We start from the raw sequence: 20,866 nt of genomic DNA, 5'->3' as shown, positions 1-20,866 counted from the left end.
ATTTTCCATTAATTTCTACCCATACATCTAAGATATATAGTTGTGTAGGTTAACAATAATTCCTGAATAAATCAAGTCAGCCGTCCTATGATGCCCATCTTGATATTATCTGATCATAAGCCAATGTAAATAGCATGAAACAGGGTTGCACTTACCTGTAGCTGTTGTTCATCAAATTGTCTTCCATATCTGTGCAGGTGCAGACCAGTCAAGAGAGAACTTTCTAGTTTTTTTAGAGCTGTAAAGGGTGATCTCCCCACCTTGCAGGCAGAGTTTCCCCACTCAAACAGACATGCAGCATGAGGGAGGAGAGTCATTTTTCCTTGGTTCTCCTGACTACTGGAACTCAGTAAAAACAGAGAACTCACAGAGGGGCAAGAGGGAGGGAACTCCTGCCTGCACTGAAGACAACACAATGAACAAGAGTTACAGGTAAATACAACCTAGTTTTATCTTCAGTCTTCCGTGTAGTCCCACTTTTGGGATGACATAAGCTGCTTACCAATGGAAGTGGGGAGAGCCAAGACTGTGGAATGAGTATCATCAAGCAAAGAATGCAAGACTGCTTTCCCCATGGCTGACTACTGATAGTCATCAATGTCTACTGCGTAGTGCTCGATGAATGTGTTGGCCAGGGACCACATCACTGCTCTTCAGATGTCGCTGATCCAAACACCATGGAGGAAGGCTCCTGATGAGGCGAAAGCCCTGGTGGAGTGAGCTTTTATATGGAGAGGACAGGCAACATCAATACATAGATAATACAGTTTAATGGTTTGAAAAATCCAGCGTGAAGTCGACTGGGAGAACAAAGCAGTGCCCTTACAAAGGCCAATATGACAAATAGTAGCAAGCGTCCCTTGCAAAAACATTTGGTACATTGTAAATAGTACAATAAAGCCATTTTAAGGTCCGACATGTAGAGTGCTTCTTCATTTGGTGAGAGGTTTTAGAAAAGGCAGGCAATGAGATCACCTGAGAGAGGCAAAAAATGGAGACTGGGTTTGAGAACAATAAATTCAGTCTGTTGGGGTGGAGAAAATCTGGATTTATCCCAGTTAATTGCTAAAGCCAATTTGAAGACTGTTGACACAACCAGTAATAGGTGAGATTTCAGTAAGAGGAGTGAGTCAGCTATTATGAACCAATCATCAGGATAGAATACTGTGCATCCTTTGGGACTCAGAGAGGTAGTACCTATGTCCATACACTTCATTAAAACTCTAGGGGCCGGGGCAAGGCAGAATGGCAGCACCCTGTATTGAAAATATTGGCCAGAACACTGAAAACAAAGATACCTTTCTATGCTCTGAGTGTATGGCAACATGAAAATAGGCTTCTTTTAAATCCAACACTGCAAACCAGAAATGCTATTTTAAAGCCGTAACTCCAACTGTAACATAGTGACATGGAACTTTTTAACATGAACATATTTGTCCAACAAGTGAAGGTCCAGAATGGATCTGGAACCACCACCCCTCTTATGGATCAGAAAATACCTAGAGCAGGGGTAGCAAAACTTGCTTAATGTAAGAGGCACATAGAAAAAAGTCCGATGTTTGAGAGCTGCAAGACATGAACATCAGATGTTTGAAAGCCACAAGACAGAAAGGAAGGAAAATAGATGGGGGAGGGAGAGGTGGAAAGAAAGCAACTTTAAACATATTCTCCAAGCTGCCAGCTGGTTTGGCTTGGAGAAGTGATTTAAAGAGAAATGCCTTCTCTAAGCTGGCTGATGGGGCAGTGGGGGCTTTGAGAGCCACACAATGTGTGAAAGAGCCACATGTGGCTCCTGAGCTGCAGTTTGGTCACCCCTGACCTAGAGTAAAAACCCCAATCAGGGTCCACAGAAGTCACTCGCTCAGTTGCTCCCTTTGCAAGTAGATCGCTTGGGGCATATGAGAAGCACAATGTAACCTAAACAAAGTGGGCAGGGAGCTCAGAGGAGGCAGTTTCCGATACTCAATCCTGTATCTATCGCTAAAGATGGAGAGGACCCAGGAAGCAGATGTAATTTGCTTCCAGGATTAAATGAATGGAACAAGATGTACACAGATGAAGGCAGGTGCCCATCAGAACAGAGACTCAGAAGAATGTTGTTACCCTTAGGCAACTGTGGATGAGACTGATGCTGCCTTGGACTGGTAGTCTGATGCTTCCCTTGTGGTGGTGGTTGATCAGGATGGATGGAGGGTAAAAATGCTGGTATATCCTAGAGTACATTGTGTGCTGAGGTTGAAACTGGCAGCAAGGTTGAGAGTGCTGCTTGTAAGGCAAGGAAGTGGAACTGCTGACACCCAAAAATTTGGCTGTTTGCTTATTCTGTATGATTTCTGCCAAGGTGCTGTCAGTTTTGGATGAGAAGAGAGAATCACCTTCAAAAGATAAGTATTTCACCTTGGTTCTTGTTTCTGGAGGAATAGTTGTGGTTTTTTAGCCGTGCAAGGTGACAGCAGAGGCTATAGAATGGTAAATATCAACAGGTTCCGATGTGAGTGAATAAAGTCAAAAAACACCGGAATAACAATAACACTTTTATACAATATAGTGTATATGCAAGCTACATTTATCAAAATACATGCATAGCAATAGCCATCATTAGTAACTTATAAACCACTCCTGATACTACTACTTCTACAACCAGACATGAGGGGTGAGGGTGGTTAAACAGAACATACATTTGTCCTGTTTTACTTTGTACATATTCTCTATTTTCCATGAGATCACAGGAATCAAGGATGGTTTTTCTGAGACCATCTATGAATCCCCCCAGCATTGAAAAGGTGACTGTTACTGGTGCATCCAAATAAAGTGCACTTAATATCTTATTTTTAGGCTTAGGGCTGGAGGAAAAAACATCCATTTGGAGGAATTTTGCCATCTTTAACATTTGTTTAGCGTGTAACCTCAGATATTCATTAGGGGAGATAGGAGTGACATCCCCACAAATCAATTCCCATGGATTAAATGGCTTCTTTGGATGGTCAACTCTGTGGTATTTATACCCTGCTGAAGTCCCTCCCCAAGTTTCCACCTCCAAAATCCCCAGGTATTTCCCAACATAGGCTGGCAACCCTAGACATGCGATTTATGTGTTTTAATTTTTAAAAAGCGCAATACAGTCTTTTCTGTACGTGAAGGGTGAGACAGGGGCCAAAGTTATAATTCTTATAATTCATGGGGTGCGGATCTGAGGCTGCAAGCAAGGCAGGCTTGCAACGGATCTAGACAAGCGCTATACAGCATACGAAGGTGATGAAAACAGAGCGATGACGATCCTGTACAAACCAACCACTAGCAGCCACAGGGCGTTGCGCTCTTCCCACATCTACCTAAACGTCTAGAATAGATAATGCCAGAATCAGTGGGCGCCTCCCACTCTAGTCTTTTTCTTGTCTCCACGGAGAGCCGAGAAGGTATGCCTACCCCAACCCTCTCCCGACAGCCTTTCCGCTTGCGGAACAGATTCAGGCTAGCCACGCCTACTTTCCCACCAGTTTGCCGCGCCGTTTGCCACGCGATCAGGGAGGGCTTTGAAGGTCCTTTGGAAAGAGATAAGTGGTCTACAGTAGTGCCTGAGTCCTGGGGAAACTGGTTTTGACGTCGTTCAAAGGAAGGTTTTGGAAAGGAAGGGTATGTGGGTTGAGTTTGGGCCGATTTCCCGGAGTGAGATTGAGGAAATGGGATTGGGATAGTCGGGAAGTGGTACTGATTACCAGTTTGCGTAGTCTGCCGGTCAGGCAGCAGTTAGGCACCCCTTGAGAAGGCAGCCTGGAGGAGCTGCTGCAGCCGACATTAAATTGGGGTTCGGGCGAATTTGGGTTCTGTCGTGGGAGGAGGTGGTGAGAGTTGAGTACGGGGAAGAAGCGAGTTTGGAAACGAGGCAGTTTTACTGTATAGAGGGGATTTCTGGCGGCGTAGCAGTGTTTGCGAAAGAGTAAGCTATAAAGTTTCCGTTTCAAATCTCACTTCTACCACGCACTCCAGGGGTTAGTCCATTTAATCTCAGCACTTGCCTCTCCATGTGCACCAAAATATTGATCTGCTTTACCAAGTTGTTGTGAAAAATTGATGTTAGGAATATCGGTGGAGTGATTCCCACGTTCAACTCAGTTATAAATGCTGTTATTAGCTCTCTATATTGAAATGGCTGGATAAAGTTTATCTGCCTTAGGCTGGATAAAGCTTCTGTAGTCCAAGAAGTCTTCCAATTTAAGTGGTTCTTTTGTTGGAAGGTTTCAAATGCTGCTCAGTGGAGAGATAGGATATATGTTACTAAAATTAGTGGTTTGAAATATGACGGGAGGGGAGTGTTTCTCTTGATCAAACAATAAGCCAGGGAAAGTAACGGAATATACATTGTATGGGGGGTTTTGGGGAGGGGGGGTGAACATAAATTCCCTTAATATGTACCGTTTCCTTGCCAGGATTAAAAAGAAAAATTTCATGCACGCAATGCTGTTTTCATGCTCTTTGTTGGACGTTTAAAATCTATACTGTTGTGTTGTTTCAAACATTTTGATAGGTTTTCCTTCAGAAACTGGAATCGTTTACCTTAAACTTTCTTTTTAGCTAAAGTTGTATGATATGGTTGAGCATCTGGAAACCAGTAGTAACTGGCCTTCCACACACAAAGGACACTTTGTGTTTTAAACCCTGAGCTCAGAGGACAAATGCTAGCTTTTGGGAATGCTGGTTGGCACAGTAGGATGTGCTATGGAACTTTGGTGGGACCTGAGCATCAGGCAGCTTGTATATGGCTCTTGTTGGAGACTAGAATGAGAGTCTTTGCAACAGCAGCAAGTTGTTTTGGGATCTGAGGGAGCAGCTAAGAATTAGCAATGAACTTGGATTGAAGTCATGAGAAAACACTGTAGAGACTAATTGAAAGCCTTTGAGGTGGCAGAGAAAGCAAGAAAAAAAGATTATTTTACTGCCTCCAATTTACCTGCTAGTTCCCAACCAGCTCAGTTATTCATATTGGTTCAACAGTTGACCACCCTTTGGTGTGTCCTGATACTGATTTGGTCCTCAGCTGTGATTCATTTGCAAACATTTTTGCAGATAAAGCCCCTCCTGGAGTTGGCCGCTGAACTTGATAACAGTAGTGGGATGAGGGCTCTGCTTTCACCATCAGGTTCTTTTTTGGACTCTTTTGACCTTTTCACCCTTGCAAATGTCGACAGGATCCTGACAGCTGTGAAGCCAACTACCTGCTGATTGGATCCTTGTCCCTCACGGCTGGTAAAATCATGCCATGAAGTGGTTAGTGGCACTTTGAGTTAGATTATTATTTTTTCTCTCACACAGGGCTGTTTCCCCAGCTCCCTTAAGGAGACAATTATTAGACCTTTGCTAAAGCTGCAGTACTGCAGTTGGAGCCCTCTGCTTACGACCTGAGTTCAGTCCCAGCGGAAGTTGGTTCAGGTAGCCGGCTCCGGGTTGACTCAGCCTTCCATCCTTCTGAGGTTGGTAAAATGAGTACCCAGCTTGCTGGGGGGAAGGTGTAGATGACTGGGGAAGGCAATGGCAAACCACCCCGTAAAAAGGCTGCCGTGTGTGAAAATGACTTGCACAGGGGACTACCTTTACCTTTTTTAAAGAAACCCTCCTTAGATAAAAAGGAGCTTGCCAGTTACCACCCAGTGTTTAATCTATTCAGGGGAAGGTAACTGAGCAAGCAGTAGCCAAACAGCTCCAGATTTTCCTGGATGAGACACTTACCCTGGGCCCTTTTCAATTGGGCTTCAGGCATGGCTTTGGGACCAAGACAGCACTGGTTGCTTTGGCTGACTATCTCAATTTACATCTGGACAAAGGCATACTGGCACTGTTGATTTTTCTGGATCTATCAGTGGTCTTCAGTATAGTTGGCCATTTGGTCCTGATTGACTACCTTGTCTCCCTGGGGGTAAAGACCCATGCCTGGTTTTCCTTGTTCCTCAAGAGACACTGTCATGGAGGAGGGGTCTTTCTAATAAGACCTGAATTGTGGAATTTGGTTCTCTGTATGATGTTATTTAACATATATATACACCCTCTTGCCAAGATCGTCAGGAGATTTGGAGTTGGGTGCCATCAGGGCTTTTTTTGAGCAAGAACTCACAGGAATACAGTTCCGACTGGCTTGGTGTCAGGGGTTGTGACCTAATATGCAAACCAATATGCAAATGAATTCCTGCTGGGCTTTTTGTACAAAAAATCCCTTGGGTGCCATCAATATATTGATGCACTGAGCTCTTTCTCCCACTGGATAAGCAGCCAGTGGCAGGGCTCATGGCACTATCCCATTGATTGGATGCAGTAGTGCTTAAAGGGGAGCCAGCTGAAGTTGAATCCATCCAAGATGGAGGTCATGCAGCTGAGAAAGACTGAGATGCTAGCTGGAGGGTCACTCCCAAAACTTGATGGTATCCAACTGACAGATTTAGACTCTGTAAAAAGCCTCAAGGTACACAAGTATCCATGGTAGCACAGTTGGCATGTTTTAGCCTACACCAGGCTGTCTGGGTCAGACTTTGTCACATTGATCCATGCAACAGTCACCTCCAGATTGGACTACTGCAGGTCGCTCTACATAGGGCAACCCTTGAAAATGCTTAGGAGACTGTAGGAGGTCCGGAATGCAGCTGCCAGGTTGCTGACCAGAACATCATGGTCAGCTCATATTACTCGAATTCTGTGGCAGTTGCACTGGTTACCAATTACTCTGCAGATCCAATTAAAGGTGTTGGTATTACCATTTAAAGCCCTTAATGGTCTGAGACTATCATACCCTCAGGACCACCTTTCCTGTTACAACCCCATCGCTCCCTTTGGTTATCGTTTAGGGGCCTCTTAAAAGTGCCTGGCCCCAGGATGTCTCAGTTTGCTGTCATTAGGGAAGGGCCCTCTTAGTTGTGGCCCCTCCCCCGTGGAATGCACTCTCAGATAACACCTGTGCCCTGCCAGATTTGTTTAGTTTTTGCAGGGCAAGCAAGGCCAAATTGCCTTTGGAGGGTAATCCGCATATTTGGGTTGTGGTATGCTGCTATCCACATATTTTAATAATTTAATATTTTAATGTTAATATTTTATATTTGTTAATTGGTTTTATTTGGTTTTTACCTTATAATATGGTTTTAATATTTTAAATCACTGTGAGACCATTTGGGTCAGTAGTGACAATAAATAAATAATATTCCTAAACTGCCTGGAAGCTAACTTCTGCCTTTACATGCAGTCTGTTGTGCTTGGCCACATCCATGAAGATGAATGGCTGGGTTTCAAGCATGCTTTGCCTGTCCATCGTCCTCTTACTGCTGTTAAAGGGTGCCCTTACCAGGAAGAGCCAAGATCTCCATTGTGGAGGTAAAAGGAGCAAATTAAACCATTTACTAATTATTTAATTAATTACACGGTACTAGTTCTAGTGAGGAATATCTGTCAGCACAGTACAGATGTGTTGATTTTTCCTAGTATTATCCGACTTTCTGATTTCAGCAAGCATAGTGTGAGGCATTTCTAAAGGACACAGTGAATTCTAGATGTCATGGAAAGGCTGGTAGTGGTGGGCAAGCTGGTCAGTGAAATTTATCTTCTGTTTCTTACTTTTCTTATTGTAGATAACAGAATTATACATAACATGTAGGTTATATTCATCACATTTTAAATGGAACATAACTGGGTTTCAAGCATGCTGTACCTGGCACTAAATAGTCTGGGACCATCATACCTGAAGGACCACTATGATCCTCCCACATTGCCCGTGTTCTTCATCACGCAATCTTTTGGCTCTCAAGCGGCTCACCTCTCTTTTACCAGGGCCTTCTGTGTGGTGGCTCCATCCTGGTCAAATGCTGTATCAGAAGACACAAATTGTATTTTGCTTTCTTGTAACCCACCCCCAGCCTCAGATGTCAAGGAAGTGGTGGGTCGCAAATTTTGATGAATAAGTAGGGGCACAAATTTTGATAAATAAGCAGCATTTCAAAAGTAGAGACTGACATGGGGATGTGTGGCAAAGGGCTATTTAACTCTTTCCTTTTCATTGTGTTCCACCCAAAATTGCCATTACCATGTTGCTTTTGCCCCTGCTAAGAAAAACATATGCAGGTTCCCATGAATTTGTACATTTTTAATTATTTTTTATTTTTATTCAGAATAGGAAGGGTTACAATCAAAAGCAAACAATTATTCCGATCGGATTGTGAGAATTTACACAACAAGCAAATTAAGAGAACAGCATATCTTCATGAAGCATTAAATAGCAAATAAGAAATGTGCCATTTATAAACAGAATTTGTATATTTTTTCCCCTCACAGTCAGGGCAAAATCAACTTGGATGTGGCACTTTTCTGTGGGAAATAATACAAGGAGGAAAAATAGCGCTGTTTTTCTTAAGCCAGTTTGTCTTTAAATCCTTGTCCCAGGAGCTACATTTTGTTAAAAGAAAAAATAATTGTTGAATTTGTACATCATGTGTACTTTTAGCTCTCAGTCCATCTAGCATGGACCCAGCATAGCACTTAAGATTTGCCCCTTTATTATGTATCTTGCATCAGAATTTTCCACTGTATGCTTAAGGGGTCTGCATCTGTATGTTCTGCTCTGTCATGGGGTGAGTGGCTGGGAGATTAATATGGGTATATCTCTGCCAAAGCATTGGTTCTCTTTATTCTGAAGGAGGGGGTGAAAATGCCTCTTCCCTGCCTTTCAGCTGATGTACAGCTAATTTGCATTCCTACAACAGCATCACGTATTGATCTTTCACCATTGTGTAAGAGTCCCTAATAATTAAGGGATGGGTCCAATGTTGCCTGTCCTGGGGGAGACTGCTAAAATGTGATTTCTGCATTTATATTGGTTTTACTTTGCAAGCCAGCTCAAATGTTTGGCACTACTGTGCACTAACAATGAATACTCCTGATCGTGGCCAGGCCTTAGCATGGAAGCCTTGTTCATAATTGGGGTAGTGGTATGGTCAGCATTAAACAAATGTTATCCCCCACCATGTGAAGTGCTTGCATCTAGAAGAATTTTTCACTCATGTTGGGAAGGGAGGTGTTTGGATTGCTAATGTCCTTCTACAGCGCCCAGTTCTTTCAGAAAACAATTTTTTGAAACTACTGTAGCTTCACCTTAGCTGTGGCTACTAGATTCTCTCTTATGAAGGGTTGCTAGTTTCCAAAGCAGAAATGGAACCTGTAGTTTTAACAGCAGAGTTGAAGGCCCTCCTTATGCTAGAGGTGAGAAAGAATAGGAGGAAAGATTTTTTTTGTTGCCCTGGGAAGTCTTAAAGCAAAGTCTTCAGGTTGACACTTTCCTTCTACTCATTTAAAGCCCCTTCTGCACACATGCACACAATTTACCTACCTAATATTAATTGTAACTAGATCACAATTACTGGCATGCACAATGGTATGACATGAAAGATAACTCCAAGGGGTAGTGGATCCTTTCCCTAAATTTTTCCTGCTTTTGTTTTCCGAGCTAATAATTGCTGTATATTAAAGTCCTATAGCAAGAGTTAAAATGTGTATTTTACATTGGTGGATAATGTGTATAGCAAGATCTTTACTCCCCTTTGACACACCTTCACTCCCCTGAATCTTCTAGAGTCACCGATGTGTGAAAGGCTTCCTGTTTGCCATAGGTTTCATATTGAATACTGCATTTATTCAGATGCTAGATTTTGGCAAAATGTTGGAACTGGATGTAAATCATAAGGGTAGGTCCATACGATAGTAGGAAGGAGGGAGTTGCATTTTGGAAACAACCACTGATGGGATAGATGAGCATTTGATTGACAGAAAATGAATGAAATGGAAAGCTGAGGTAAGCATTGCAATGGGCAGCCAAGCTTTTTGATCCTGTTCGGATTTGTCTGGATAATTTGTTGAATGTTTTGAATAGTCCTATGAACAGCTCCAGAAAGTACCTGAAGGTCATTTAATCCAGCCCTGTGATGTGGGGAAATAAGAATCATCTCATTTTTATGTTTAAGACTAGATTCTGAATTTGCCTTTTCAAATGATGTCCTTGCATGAATAATCTCTTCTTTAGTTGTTGCTATCTAGATTTAAGTTTTCTCTCCTTTTAGCATGTCGGGCCCTGGTAGATGAACTGGAATGGGAAATTTCTCAGGTAGACCCCAAGAAAACAATTCAGATGGGTTCCTTCCGCATCAATCCAGATGGAAGCCAGTCAGTTGTTGAGGTAACTGGGTTTTTGCTTGTTCTAGATCAGTAGAATCTTTTTCTGTTTATTCATTTAGAAAGTACTTACATGCTACTTTTCTGCTTGATGCTAAGTGTACACAGTAGCTCCCAATAAAAGGGAACTGTCGCATGTACAATAAAGACAATAACAAAAAGAAACAAAGGCAGTGTTGACAGATGGATGTATAGGAAATGTAAAATGTCCTCTTTCTTCTCCTTAGATGTTAGCGTTGCTGAAGCTCAAACTGTTTCTCTTTAATGGCTTAAGAACAGCCACAGAAGAAATAGTGTACCAGTTTGGAGGGGTATGTAGCAGCTAGGGCCAGGTAGCAGCAGGTGTTTGCATCCCTTGGGAGCAGGTGTCTCCTTATTCAGACAGCTGAAGAGTAAGCAGCCCCTGGCCCTTCCTTAATAGCAGTGGCAACTGATGAAAACACTAGGAGGGCAATGAGGTCATTCTCCTTTCTAGAACTGGAGATGAGGAAATATTTCGAACACTGATGTATGAATGACATCTGTAGAAACAGTCTCATGCTTGAATGTTAAACTTTTGTTAAAAAGGAATGGAGACACTAGAATCTTTCTGGGTCTTATTCCTTCTTTCCTTCTCTAGCTCTGTAAAAGTTTCCCAAATGGACTGAGGCTATTTAGTCAAGAAGGAATTTCCCTTTCAAAAGGAGGCAATGGCATGCTCAGCATTCTGTGAGAGACCTCCATCAGCTAATTTGTTTATTTTCATATACCCTAATAGCCTTACTGCAAAAAAAACCCTGAGTCAACTTAACAGTTGAAAGTATAAAGTCAAACCATAAAACAGATGGTATATAAGAGCCTTAGAACAAAATTCAGCACTCAGTTAAAAATCTAGAAACACAGTGTCCAGTGTCACTAATTAAAGCAACAAAAACCATTTCCAGCTGCTTAAAACAGATGGGCTTTTCAGTGGTGTTATAAAGCTAACTAAGTGGTGTGTTTACACACCTACATAGGCAATTCATTCTAGAGCACTGGGCCCATGATTAAAACAGTTATGATTCTTCCTCTGGCTATTCTAAACAAACCTTGATGTGGGAGTTCTCAGCCACGTTCTTTGATGGGATGCACATCTCTTTTTGAGTGCCGCAGTTAAAACAGTGATTAGAACAGTTACCTCCAATGTGGCACCCGCAGGCATCATGGTATCTGCTAATATGTTTTGTGGCACCCACTTTTTTCCCTCCCCAAACAAACAACCAGTCTTGTTTTCCTCCACCTCAATTGGGCTTGAGTTGCTTCAGAAGAACCCAAGTGGTACCACCTTTGTATCTGTAGGGAGCACCCATTTGGAAGTGACAGAAGACACTTGGCTTGGAGCTTCACAACAAGTGCTAGGGCAGCTATCTTGTGACTGGCCATACTCCTCCTGGCAGCAATTTTGTGGTGGGATCCCACTACATGTTTGCAAAGCTTCTAAAGCGCTTCAGAAACTTGACAAGTTTTGGGACCTATGAGTTAGAATGTTCAACTAGGGCAAAAGAGAACTTGATTCAAATTCCCAGTCTTCTCTTAAGTTGACTGGGTGATCTTAGCCAATCATTCTCTGTCAGCCTAACTTACCTCTCAAGGTAGGAAGGGGATTAAACCAAGGTTTGGAATTTTGGTTTGTGGGGAGGAAACAGACTTAATTTTCATAGGTGTCTGTATTGGAAAGTCACAGCAAAATGAAATCTGATTCAAGGTTTCCTGGATCGAGAAGACTTCAGTCACAGTCCTCCTGTGTTGGGGGAAGGGGAAGACATCATGCTTTTCATGGACAAACCTTTATTAGTCATTAAGTCAACTGAAACCACTATGTTCCAGAGTGGAAATGGGGTTGTTTGTATTGTTTTTTGTGGTAAAGAGGCTTTTGCCATCTGCCTAGCAGACTGCCTTCATTCTGCCATAGGTCCCCTATGCCAGGTCTGAAGCTCACCTGACAGAATTGCTGGAGCGTATTTGTGAGAACATGAAAGATTATGGAGAGAAGGTGGATCCATCCACCAATCGTAAAAGCTATGTAAGAGTTATCTCTCATGATGGAACTAAAATGGACCTTTCTGAAACCAAATTTGATGGTGATGTGACGTCGAGCCTGAAATTTGCGGTGAGTAATGTAGTGTAACAGCTGGCTGTTATAAGTCTTGGCATCTGGAAAAAGGAGATCTTAGTTGGATCCTTGGTAGGATCTCTTCCTTTCGGGAACTTAATGCTGTCGTTCACTTGTTACGTGTATGGAATGCACCACTGTGACAAGTACCTGATATCTTAACAAATTTTATGTAGTAAATTAGTTGCAGTATAACTAAAGCTAGCATTTTGGGCTGTCTCCTTGGTTTACAAGATATGTTATGGACATGGGACAGCAAAGGATGGGCACAATAGATGGTATACAACAGAGGTGGCCAAACTGTGGCTTGGGAGCCGCATGTGGCTCTTGAAGCCCCCACTGCCCTGTTGGCTGGCAGCTTGGAGAATGTGTTTAAAGTTAAAGTTGCTTTCTTTCAACCTCTCCCTCATCTATTTTCCTTCCTTCCTTCCCTCCCTCCCGTCTTGCAGCTCCCAAACACCTGATGTTCATGTCTTGCAGCTCCCAAACACCTGACGTTAATGTCTTGCGGCTCTCAGACATCTGACATTTATTCTGTGTGGCTCTTATGTTAAGCAAGTTTGGCCACATACAAGAAGACCAGCTGCTATGACAGTCTGTAGTTTACATTTCAAGGAGCTTAGCCCCCTCAAGATTTGCATAGATTTCTCTGGAGTATTCTTAGGTTCTGTGTGGTCTCTTCTTCTGTACAATCTAAACATTTTTTTTGTTGGGAGGGAGGTTTGAATCAAATAGCTACATTTATTTCAAATTTCTTTGTCACCACCCATGTTCCTGCAGCATCTTTAATAATTTTTTTTGTTCATTTGTTCTCTGCCTTTCTTGTTGAGGCTCAAGGCAGACTGCTGCAGGAACCAGTGCATAAGCACCACTCATATACCCACATAATCAGCCTGCTTAGCAAGGGAGCATTCATTATGGTGGCTATAAGGGCATTTATATTTAGTTTCCATATATAACTAACAAGATGTCTGCTTGTGGAAGGAGAGAAGCCATGACATCAATATGATAATATCCAATCCAGTGGACTTTTGCTCATCCACAGGCAGACTCAGTTTGACTTTTGAGTACTTTCCATTTTACAGTCATAAGAGGAGAGTTACAAAAGTAGTCTTGATCCTAGTATTAGTTCTGTTTATGATTGGCTGGGTCTAGTGCGCCTGTGGGATTGGCAGCAGATTTGCTTGACTGATTTCTTTGGTTCTCCTGTGCAGTGCGAGAGTATAGCCGAAGAATACGAAGATGAGCTCATAGAGTTCTTCTCCCATGAGGCAGAAAATGTGAAGGACCGGCTGTGCAGCAAACGCACAGGTGAGCATGTGGGATTCAAGAATGGCCAGCTTGGACATGAGGCAGGTTCCAAGCCAGCTGGTGTGCCCAGGCCCTCATGGGGTGGAACTCCATTGCCCTGTCACCTTGTTGGGAAGATAGTCCAGTGCCACCAAGTGAATTCAAGGCTGCTGGAGTGTCGTGTGCATTGTGTAAAAATAAGTAAAGGATGCTGTGTTCTTCAGAACCATGTATTCATATACAGAGTTAACTCATTAAGATTTATTTATTCTTGGGGAAAATTGAGTTGCATAGGACTCTTCTAACAAGTTAGTTTGAAAAATGTCCTGTTAGGCAATAAGTAGAAATTGTCAGCTAAAATTTTAAAAGTTTTAGCTCTCTCCTGTGCATTGTCTGCCTGTGCCTCTGTACTTACAGCATACCAAGCCAGGCTAGCCCAATTCAGAATCCAAACCATGATTTGAGCCTCCAAACATACAACAGAAACCTTGGCTTTAAGTTGCTTCACTACTTTAATTCTCTGTCTTTAATGTAATTAGCTTTACTGCTTCTTCTGTGGAGTGGCAGCCTCTGGAGGCAGTATGGCCACAGTCTTAGAAATTCAGACATTGTGCAAACTTCTGATAATGGTTTGTCAGCCAATTGCAAATACATGAATTCAGACATCCCATAAACTAAATTCTGGCATACTGAAAATAAATGAAACCTGCCTCTGCCAGAAAGGTCTGAGCATCTCAAACACTAGAATTACTAACGTATGAAGAAAACAAGATGCTGGCAGCTGTATTCTATCTTTTACAACTGTTGAAGATTTTTTATTTCCCCTTTTAATTTCTGTCAATTATTTTCTTGGAGCCAAGAGAACAGACCAATAAGAACATCTCTCCTTCCTTCCTTCTTTCTTTTTTCAAAGACTTTCATTGGCTGTCAAAAGAATGACGTTGCCAAGGGTACCTGTAAGGAAGCTTGCATGTAGCACTGAGCTATTTTTGGACAACAAACTTGACTGCTTGTTTCTACCTGACCCTTGCCCCCTGTGATTTGAGTACAGGAAACATGCCATGGCAGTACAGCCAGACTATATCCGTTGATCAGTGTCTGTTTCTGACCAGCAACAGCAAACACAGCGGTGCTTCCCTGTGATAGATCAGTAAGATAAGGGTGCCATCCATCACCTGTTTACTGGTAGGAATGGCTTTGATGATTATCTGGTAACTAGATTAATTGTATGTTTGTCCATAAGCATGGCTAGATTTTATAAGTAAGTGAACCATGTTTGTTGATCCTGTGGCCCCCAAACTAATAATTGAGTCATCTGCTCTACATTTCGTCTACATAAATAAAGTAATGAAAAGTTTGGGAGGGAAGCATGGCTGAATGGTAGAGCATATAATCTTGCTTGAAGTAGGCCAGAGGTTCAATCCCCAGTCTTCCCAATTAATAAGGGCCTTGTAAATTACATGCTGGAAAAGACCTTTCTCTGCTGGAGAGCTTCTTCCAGAGTAGACTGAGCTAAATAGGCTTGTGGGCAGGTGCCATATAAATGGAGCTTTATACATGTCAACCATGTATAAAAGGGAGTTGTTGTGGATGCACTTCATTGGGCCTAGAGGGAATGTGGAAAAAAGATCCACCATCTTACAAAATGGTAGCTACCGGAAAATGGCTGTTTCTACAACTATTATAGTGAATTGGCTTTATATTTTGACACTGAGCATCCTAAGTGAATTTTAAATATCAGAATAACCATATCCACCTTCTTGGAAAATGGTGGCTACAGGAAGAACATCTTCAAAGTCTACCCAAGAAAATGTTGAGGCAATAGCGCCCTGAAATACACACAAACAATAACATTCTCTGTACGTACTTTTTTTTTGGTGTGTGGGGGGGTGGGGTTCTATTGCGAATCCAGGTCTTCCTCTGTATATGAATAGGCCCACACAGTGTGTGACCTCTAAACTGAATGTAGCTTTCTAGCAGTGTATGAGGAGCTTAAAACTTCAAGAAATGGGGTCAAGCAAGCACCCAACATGACCAGAATTTAGGAGAGCGCAGGTATGGTAGCCTCAGCAACTGGGCAGCTTTGGCAGTCTGTCCCAGGGAAGCTCAAAAGGTATGGAGGCAGTGAGCAACCGTAGAAGGAAGAACAGTGGGTCTTTGGGCCCAGGTGTTTCTAGATGTGGCATGGCTGTGGAGAGCAGGGAACAGAGAAGAGGAGGTGGAACTTAGCTAAAAGGCCAGGTGTGAAGGTAGGGCTATAAAAAAGAGAGGAAAGGGAAATGGGAGGGGGCTGGCTGGAGGGAGAAGACACGAGCAGAAAGGGAAGCCAAGTTAGCTAGGAGAAGGGAGAAGAAGCAGCCAGTTGTCTCAGGGAGTTTTCCTAGGCAAAGAGGCAGATTGTGGCTCTTCTCCTTTGTAGTGTATTGTAACCCTGAGGAGGGTGAAGATGACCACATCTTCAGGTGCCTAGAGCTGTCAACTGAAAATAAAAACCATCTGTGCAAGGAAACAGTGGCTGGGCTGGTGCTTTCAAGAAGAAGAGTTGGCTTCTGTGCCCCACTTTTCTCTGTCCGAGGAGTCTCAAAGTGGCTTATAATTGCCTTCCCTTCCTCTCCCCACAACTGAGAGAGTTCTGAGAGAACTATGACTGGCCCAAGGTCACCCAGCAGGTTTCATTGGAGGAGTGGGGAATGAAACCAAGTTCTCCAGATTAGAGTCTGCCGCGCTTAACCACTATCCCACGCTGGCTCCCATGGACCTCATATATGAGATTATTTTGCCCTCAAAGTATCACAGACTTGGTTTTTTTTCCTTCTCTTGCAGATTTGTGTGACCATGCCTTGCATCTCTCACATGATGAATTGTGACATGCGTAGGCTCAACTAGTCAGATGAATGCTGTGGGATAATTTATCCGTTGTGGAGAACCACCTTCCAGTTTCCAGCTGCTGTTTTTTTCACCATCTGTCCATTTTGCAAAGAACGTTAAACAATCTATGATTGTGCCTCCAGAAGAAAATACAAAACTTTATAGATTTGTTTTTTAAAAAACAAAACAAAACAGAAAGCAAATGAAAGAAAAGTTGTCTGTCATTTGACTTAAAAAAATATTAATGAAATCTTTCCTTTTTATAACGTGTTATGGGCTCTGAGTCCATTTTTTCCTATGCATAGCCAAATCTGTCTCTGTAGTGTTGGTCTGTGTTCGTTACAGTATGCAGACAGGCTGATCTATAGGTTGGAGTCAAAGGACCAGGAACACGCTCATGGATTCTGATTTAACTCTGAATAGTTGGTGCCTTGAGAGAGTGTCCCTGTGTGGTTCTATCACGATCTTATTGTAATAAGTCATTTCATTGTGTCTCAGTAACCCTTCTTTGAGTAGGGGATAAACCCATTGTACAGACATCTTCAGTATCAGTCCTAGGAGGGAGCCATTGTAGGGAAGGATCAATTTCTAGCTGTCTCAGCACCAGAAGTTGTTAAGGCTGGTTGCATATGCTTTGCCAGCAGTGTCAAGACTGCCTTCAAATACCTGCAGTGCAGCATCACACATCAGTTAAGACAGCAGAACAGACTGCTGCTTGGTACACCTGCTCATGTGGAAGGTATCCATACCTCAGACAGTGGTCTCCAGGAAATATTATTGTAGAAGATTTATGCAGAACAGCTCATCCCTATAGCAAGTCACTGAGCACATTATGGCTGTGGAGCAACTGGTCACCATAAGCTGTTTCCCCAGTCTCAATTCTGAGCATATAAACTGAAAAATTTGAAACCCCATTTCTGGTTTGTCAAAATGATATGTTACTGTTAAGGAGGCTTGCATTGAGCAGAGGAATTAGGTGTCTATGAGCTGAGAATGATGTATTCACTCTGTTTTGAAAGGGAAGTTGGTTATATATTTAACACCTATTTTTAGATCTTTGATGAAAAATCACAGATCTGCTAGTGAGGGCAGGAAAAATGAATTTGCTGTGGTTGAGGTCACTTTATAGTTTAGTTTCTTTTGCTCAAGCGATGGCATAGGTGTGTACTACATATAACAATTTTAAATGTACAAACTGCAGTTGTTTGTTTAGGATGCTTCTAGCATAAACTAGCTACCATCTATCACTTGTACTGGGATGCTAAAAAGATACTGATATTTCATTCTTTAAGATTACAGTGTGGGCAGGTGATGTGCTTGGCAAATAGAACCTTCAGACAGCCTGACCTCATTCTGTTTAGAACTTTATATATTAACACCAGCATTTTATGCTAGGAAAGTTGAAGGCAGCAGGAACAGAGGAAGATTCAACTTGAGATTGACTCAGTAAAGGAAACCTGGGCCCTTTGTGTGCAAGACCTGAACAAAGCTGTTATTGATAGGACGTTTTGGAGGTCATTAATTTATAAGATTGCCATAAGTCAACCAAACCCTATGAGGAAAGGTTGAAGGACTTGGGAATGTTCAGTCTGGAGAAGAGGAGATTGAGGGGGGACATGATTGCTCTCTAAGTATTTGAAGGGCTGTCACCTAGAGGAGGGCAGGGAGCTGTTCCTGTTGGTGGCAGAAGATAGGACCCGCAATAATGGGTTTAAATTAAGCGTGGGTATTAAGAAAAACTTTTTTACAGTAAGAATTGTTCAACAGTGGAATCAGCTACCTAGGGAGGTGGAGAGCTCCCTCTCACTGGCAGTCTTTAAGCAGCAGCTGGATGAGCACTTGTCAGGGATGCTCTAGGCTGATCCTGTATTGAACAGGGGACTGGACTAGATGGCCTCTATGGCCCCTTACAATTCTGTGATTTTAAGTCAGACACAACTTGATGGAACTTAACATACACACTGGCATTCTGAGCTGAACAAGAAGCAGTAGGCACCGGTTAACAGCCTAAGTGCTGTATTCCGAACCAATTGAACTTTCCAAATGTCTTTAAACATAGCTCTATGTATAATATATTGTAAGCCAATGCATGCACTGTCAAGGCAATGGTGTAATTGCGGTCACACTTTTTTACTCCAAAGTTGGTAAAAGGTACTTCATGGCACCTTGGAATCCATAGGGCTGTATCTAATAGTACCCACTAGCCCTGAACCTGATTACTGTGTTAAGTGTAACATCTAATAAAACAGGCCAAAGAAGTAACTCTGTGGTCAGGTAACTAAACTACCTACCATTAGCACCCGTCTTACCATCACTGAATTTTAGTTTCACCCAGCGATTTCATGTAGAGGTTAAATAACATGAGGGGAAGATTAGAATCTAGCAGAATTAATAATAATAAAAATACAATAGAGCATTCCCCCAGCACCGCCTTATGGAATTTTTCCATCAGGTGGTAGTTGAGCAAGTCCCATGCCTCTAACCTATCTGTGAGTAGGCAGATGATCTGGAAGAATGCCAAGGTCAGTAGTGCAGAAAGCCAGACAGTAAGTTCCTGCTGTCTTCAGACAGAGGTTAGCCACCAGGGCAACCAAAGCAGAGTCAATCTTAAAATGGGACTGGAAGCCAGATTGAAATAGGACCTGTGTCACCCAGGAATGTCTGGAGTTGAATTGCCAACACTTGTTTTAAGTACCTTGCCTTTTAAAAGAGGAGATTTATGACTGGCCATAGGTGGTAAGAATCATCTAGATCTAAGGATGGCTTCTTTAGGATCATTATCACAGCCATGCCTTCCCATAATTATGGCCAAGGATAACAAGAAGTGGAGTGAGAGGAGCCAGAAGGTTATGATTGTACTGTTCTACAGTTTTGGTGTTTGATGTGTATGAGCACCATTATTGCAAGCAGTTATTTGGTATTAATATTCCTTTTCCTTTAATCTTGTGGGCAGCATCAGCAGAAGTAACCTCATCTTTCTTGTTTCACATGACAGTGGAATTAAAGAGACTTTTCAACAGTGCAGCATATTAAAGGGAAAACAATGCTGACAAAGTTAAAGAAGAAGATGATGATATTGGATTTATATCCCGCCCTCCACTCCGAAGAGTCTCAGAGCAGCTCACAATCTCCTTTACCTTCCTCCCCCACAACAGACACCCTGTGAGGTGGGTGGGGCTGAGAGGACTCTCACAGCAGCTGCCCTTTCAAGGACAACCTATGGCTGACCCAAGGCCATGCTAGCAGGTGCTAGTGGAGGAGTGGGGAATCAAACCCGGTTCTTCCAGATAAGAGTCTGCACACTTAACCACTACACCAAACTGGCTCTCCAAAGAAAATAATCTGTTTATTAAATACACAGAGTATCTTGCCCAGGAGAAAGAAAGGAGCTATTAAATAGGGAAGGGGTTTTTTTCATTGTAGGAAATTACTATGTTCTTTGTTTGATAATTAACCACTTGGGAAATTGTTCCTATTCCAGTTAAGCAAATATTTCAAAAAGGCACAAAATGAAGAACAAATATTGACTTTAAAAATGGAGTAAGAACTTTTAACTGAGGACAGCACATGATCTTGCGATGCTGGTCCTGTACTCCAGATCTTTGGGGTATTGGCTAGAGTGCTAGCCTAGGATTTGTAGACCCAGGTTCAAAACCACACTGGGTAATCTTGAGAGGCAAGATAAATGTGTGATAGACAATAGATGTGCATGACACAGATTTTATGAGACAGCCAGTGACTTCCGGCTCTCAGTCTAACCTACTTCACAAATTTGTCGGGAGGGTAAAATGGAGAAGGAGAGAATTAGTGTAAGCAGAGTGGCTTAAAGACTGAGCTCTAAATTGGGAAGTCTCTGCCATTAATTTACCAGCAGTGCAATTCTAAGTGGCGTTACACACTTCTAAGCCCATTGAAGTCAATGGACTTAGGAGGGTGTAACTGGTTAGGATGGTATTGTAGATGTCTTTAGGCAAAATATTCTTTCAGCCTCAGTTACCAGTCTGAAATATGAGTAAAAATACTGATCTTTTAGAGCAGTTATTTGAAGTAATGTATGTATAATGCTTTGGGTACTCAAACTGCTATTCAAATACTAACTTGTATTACTATATAACAATGGTTTTTCAAGATCTCTCTACAAGTGTAAGCCTACTGTAGCTTTCTTAATCAATATTTGGGAGGTTTGTGGGAATGCCTTATCTTCTTGTTTATTTTCCTTTGATTTGTGCCCAGCTTCATCCCTTTTAAGTAGCCTCCTAGGCTCTAGAAAGAAAGAGATGGCTGAAAACTAAACAGACTCTGAGCCATTTCTATTCTAACATTTTGTTCACTGAACAATGTAAAATTGAAATGATCGTATGGCATTGTGTGTGGAATATCCAG

The 20,866-nt window shown here is 42.3% G+C and overlaps 1 protein-coding gene across 2 annotated transcripts; it reads left to right on the top strand.

The window, feature by feature from the left end:
* Positions 1-3,593: 3,593 nt before the first annotated feature.
* Positions 3,594-16,753, top strand: CNPY2 (canopy FGF signaling regulator 2). 2 transcript variants are annotated; one of them, XM_060252763.1, is made up of 6 exons: positions 3,594-3,937; positions 7,223-7,350; positions 10,083-10,198; positions 12,125-12,322; positions 13,540-13,636; positions 16,439-16,753. In XM_060252763.1, exons 2-6 carry the CDS (start codon positions 7,245-7,247, stop codon positions 16,480-16,482), a joined length of 561 nt encoding a protein of 186 aa, XP_060108746.1. In that variant the 5' UTR covers positions 3,594-3,937; positions 7,223-7,244; the 3' UTR covers positions 16,483-16,753. The 2 variants fall into 2 exon arrangements, with proteins under 2 accessions (XP_060108746.1, XP_060108747.1); XM_060252764.1 differs by lacking the exon at positions 3,594-3,937 and adding an exon at positions 4,011-4,024.
* The last annotated feature ends 4,113 nt before the right edge of the window (positions 16,754-20,866 follow it).

This window comes from Heteronotia binoei, chromosome 13 (genome assembly GCF_032191835.1).
Source record: "Heteronotia binoei isolate CCM8104 ecotype False Entrance Well chromosome 13, APGP_CSIRO_Hbin_v1, whole genome shotgun sequence".
NCBI lineage: Eukaryota > Metazoa > Chordata > Lepidosauria > Squamata > Gekkonidae > Heteronotia > Heteronotia binoei.
This window is presented reverse-complemented; position numbering and strand designations above follow the sequence as displayed.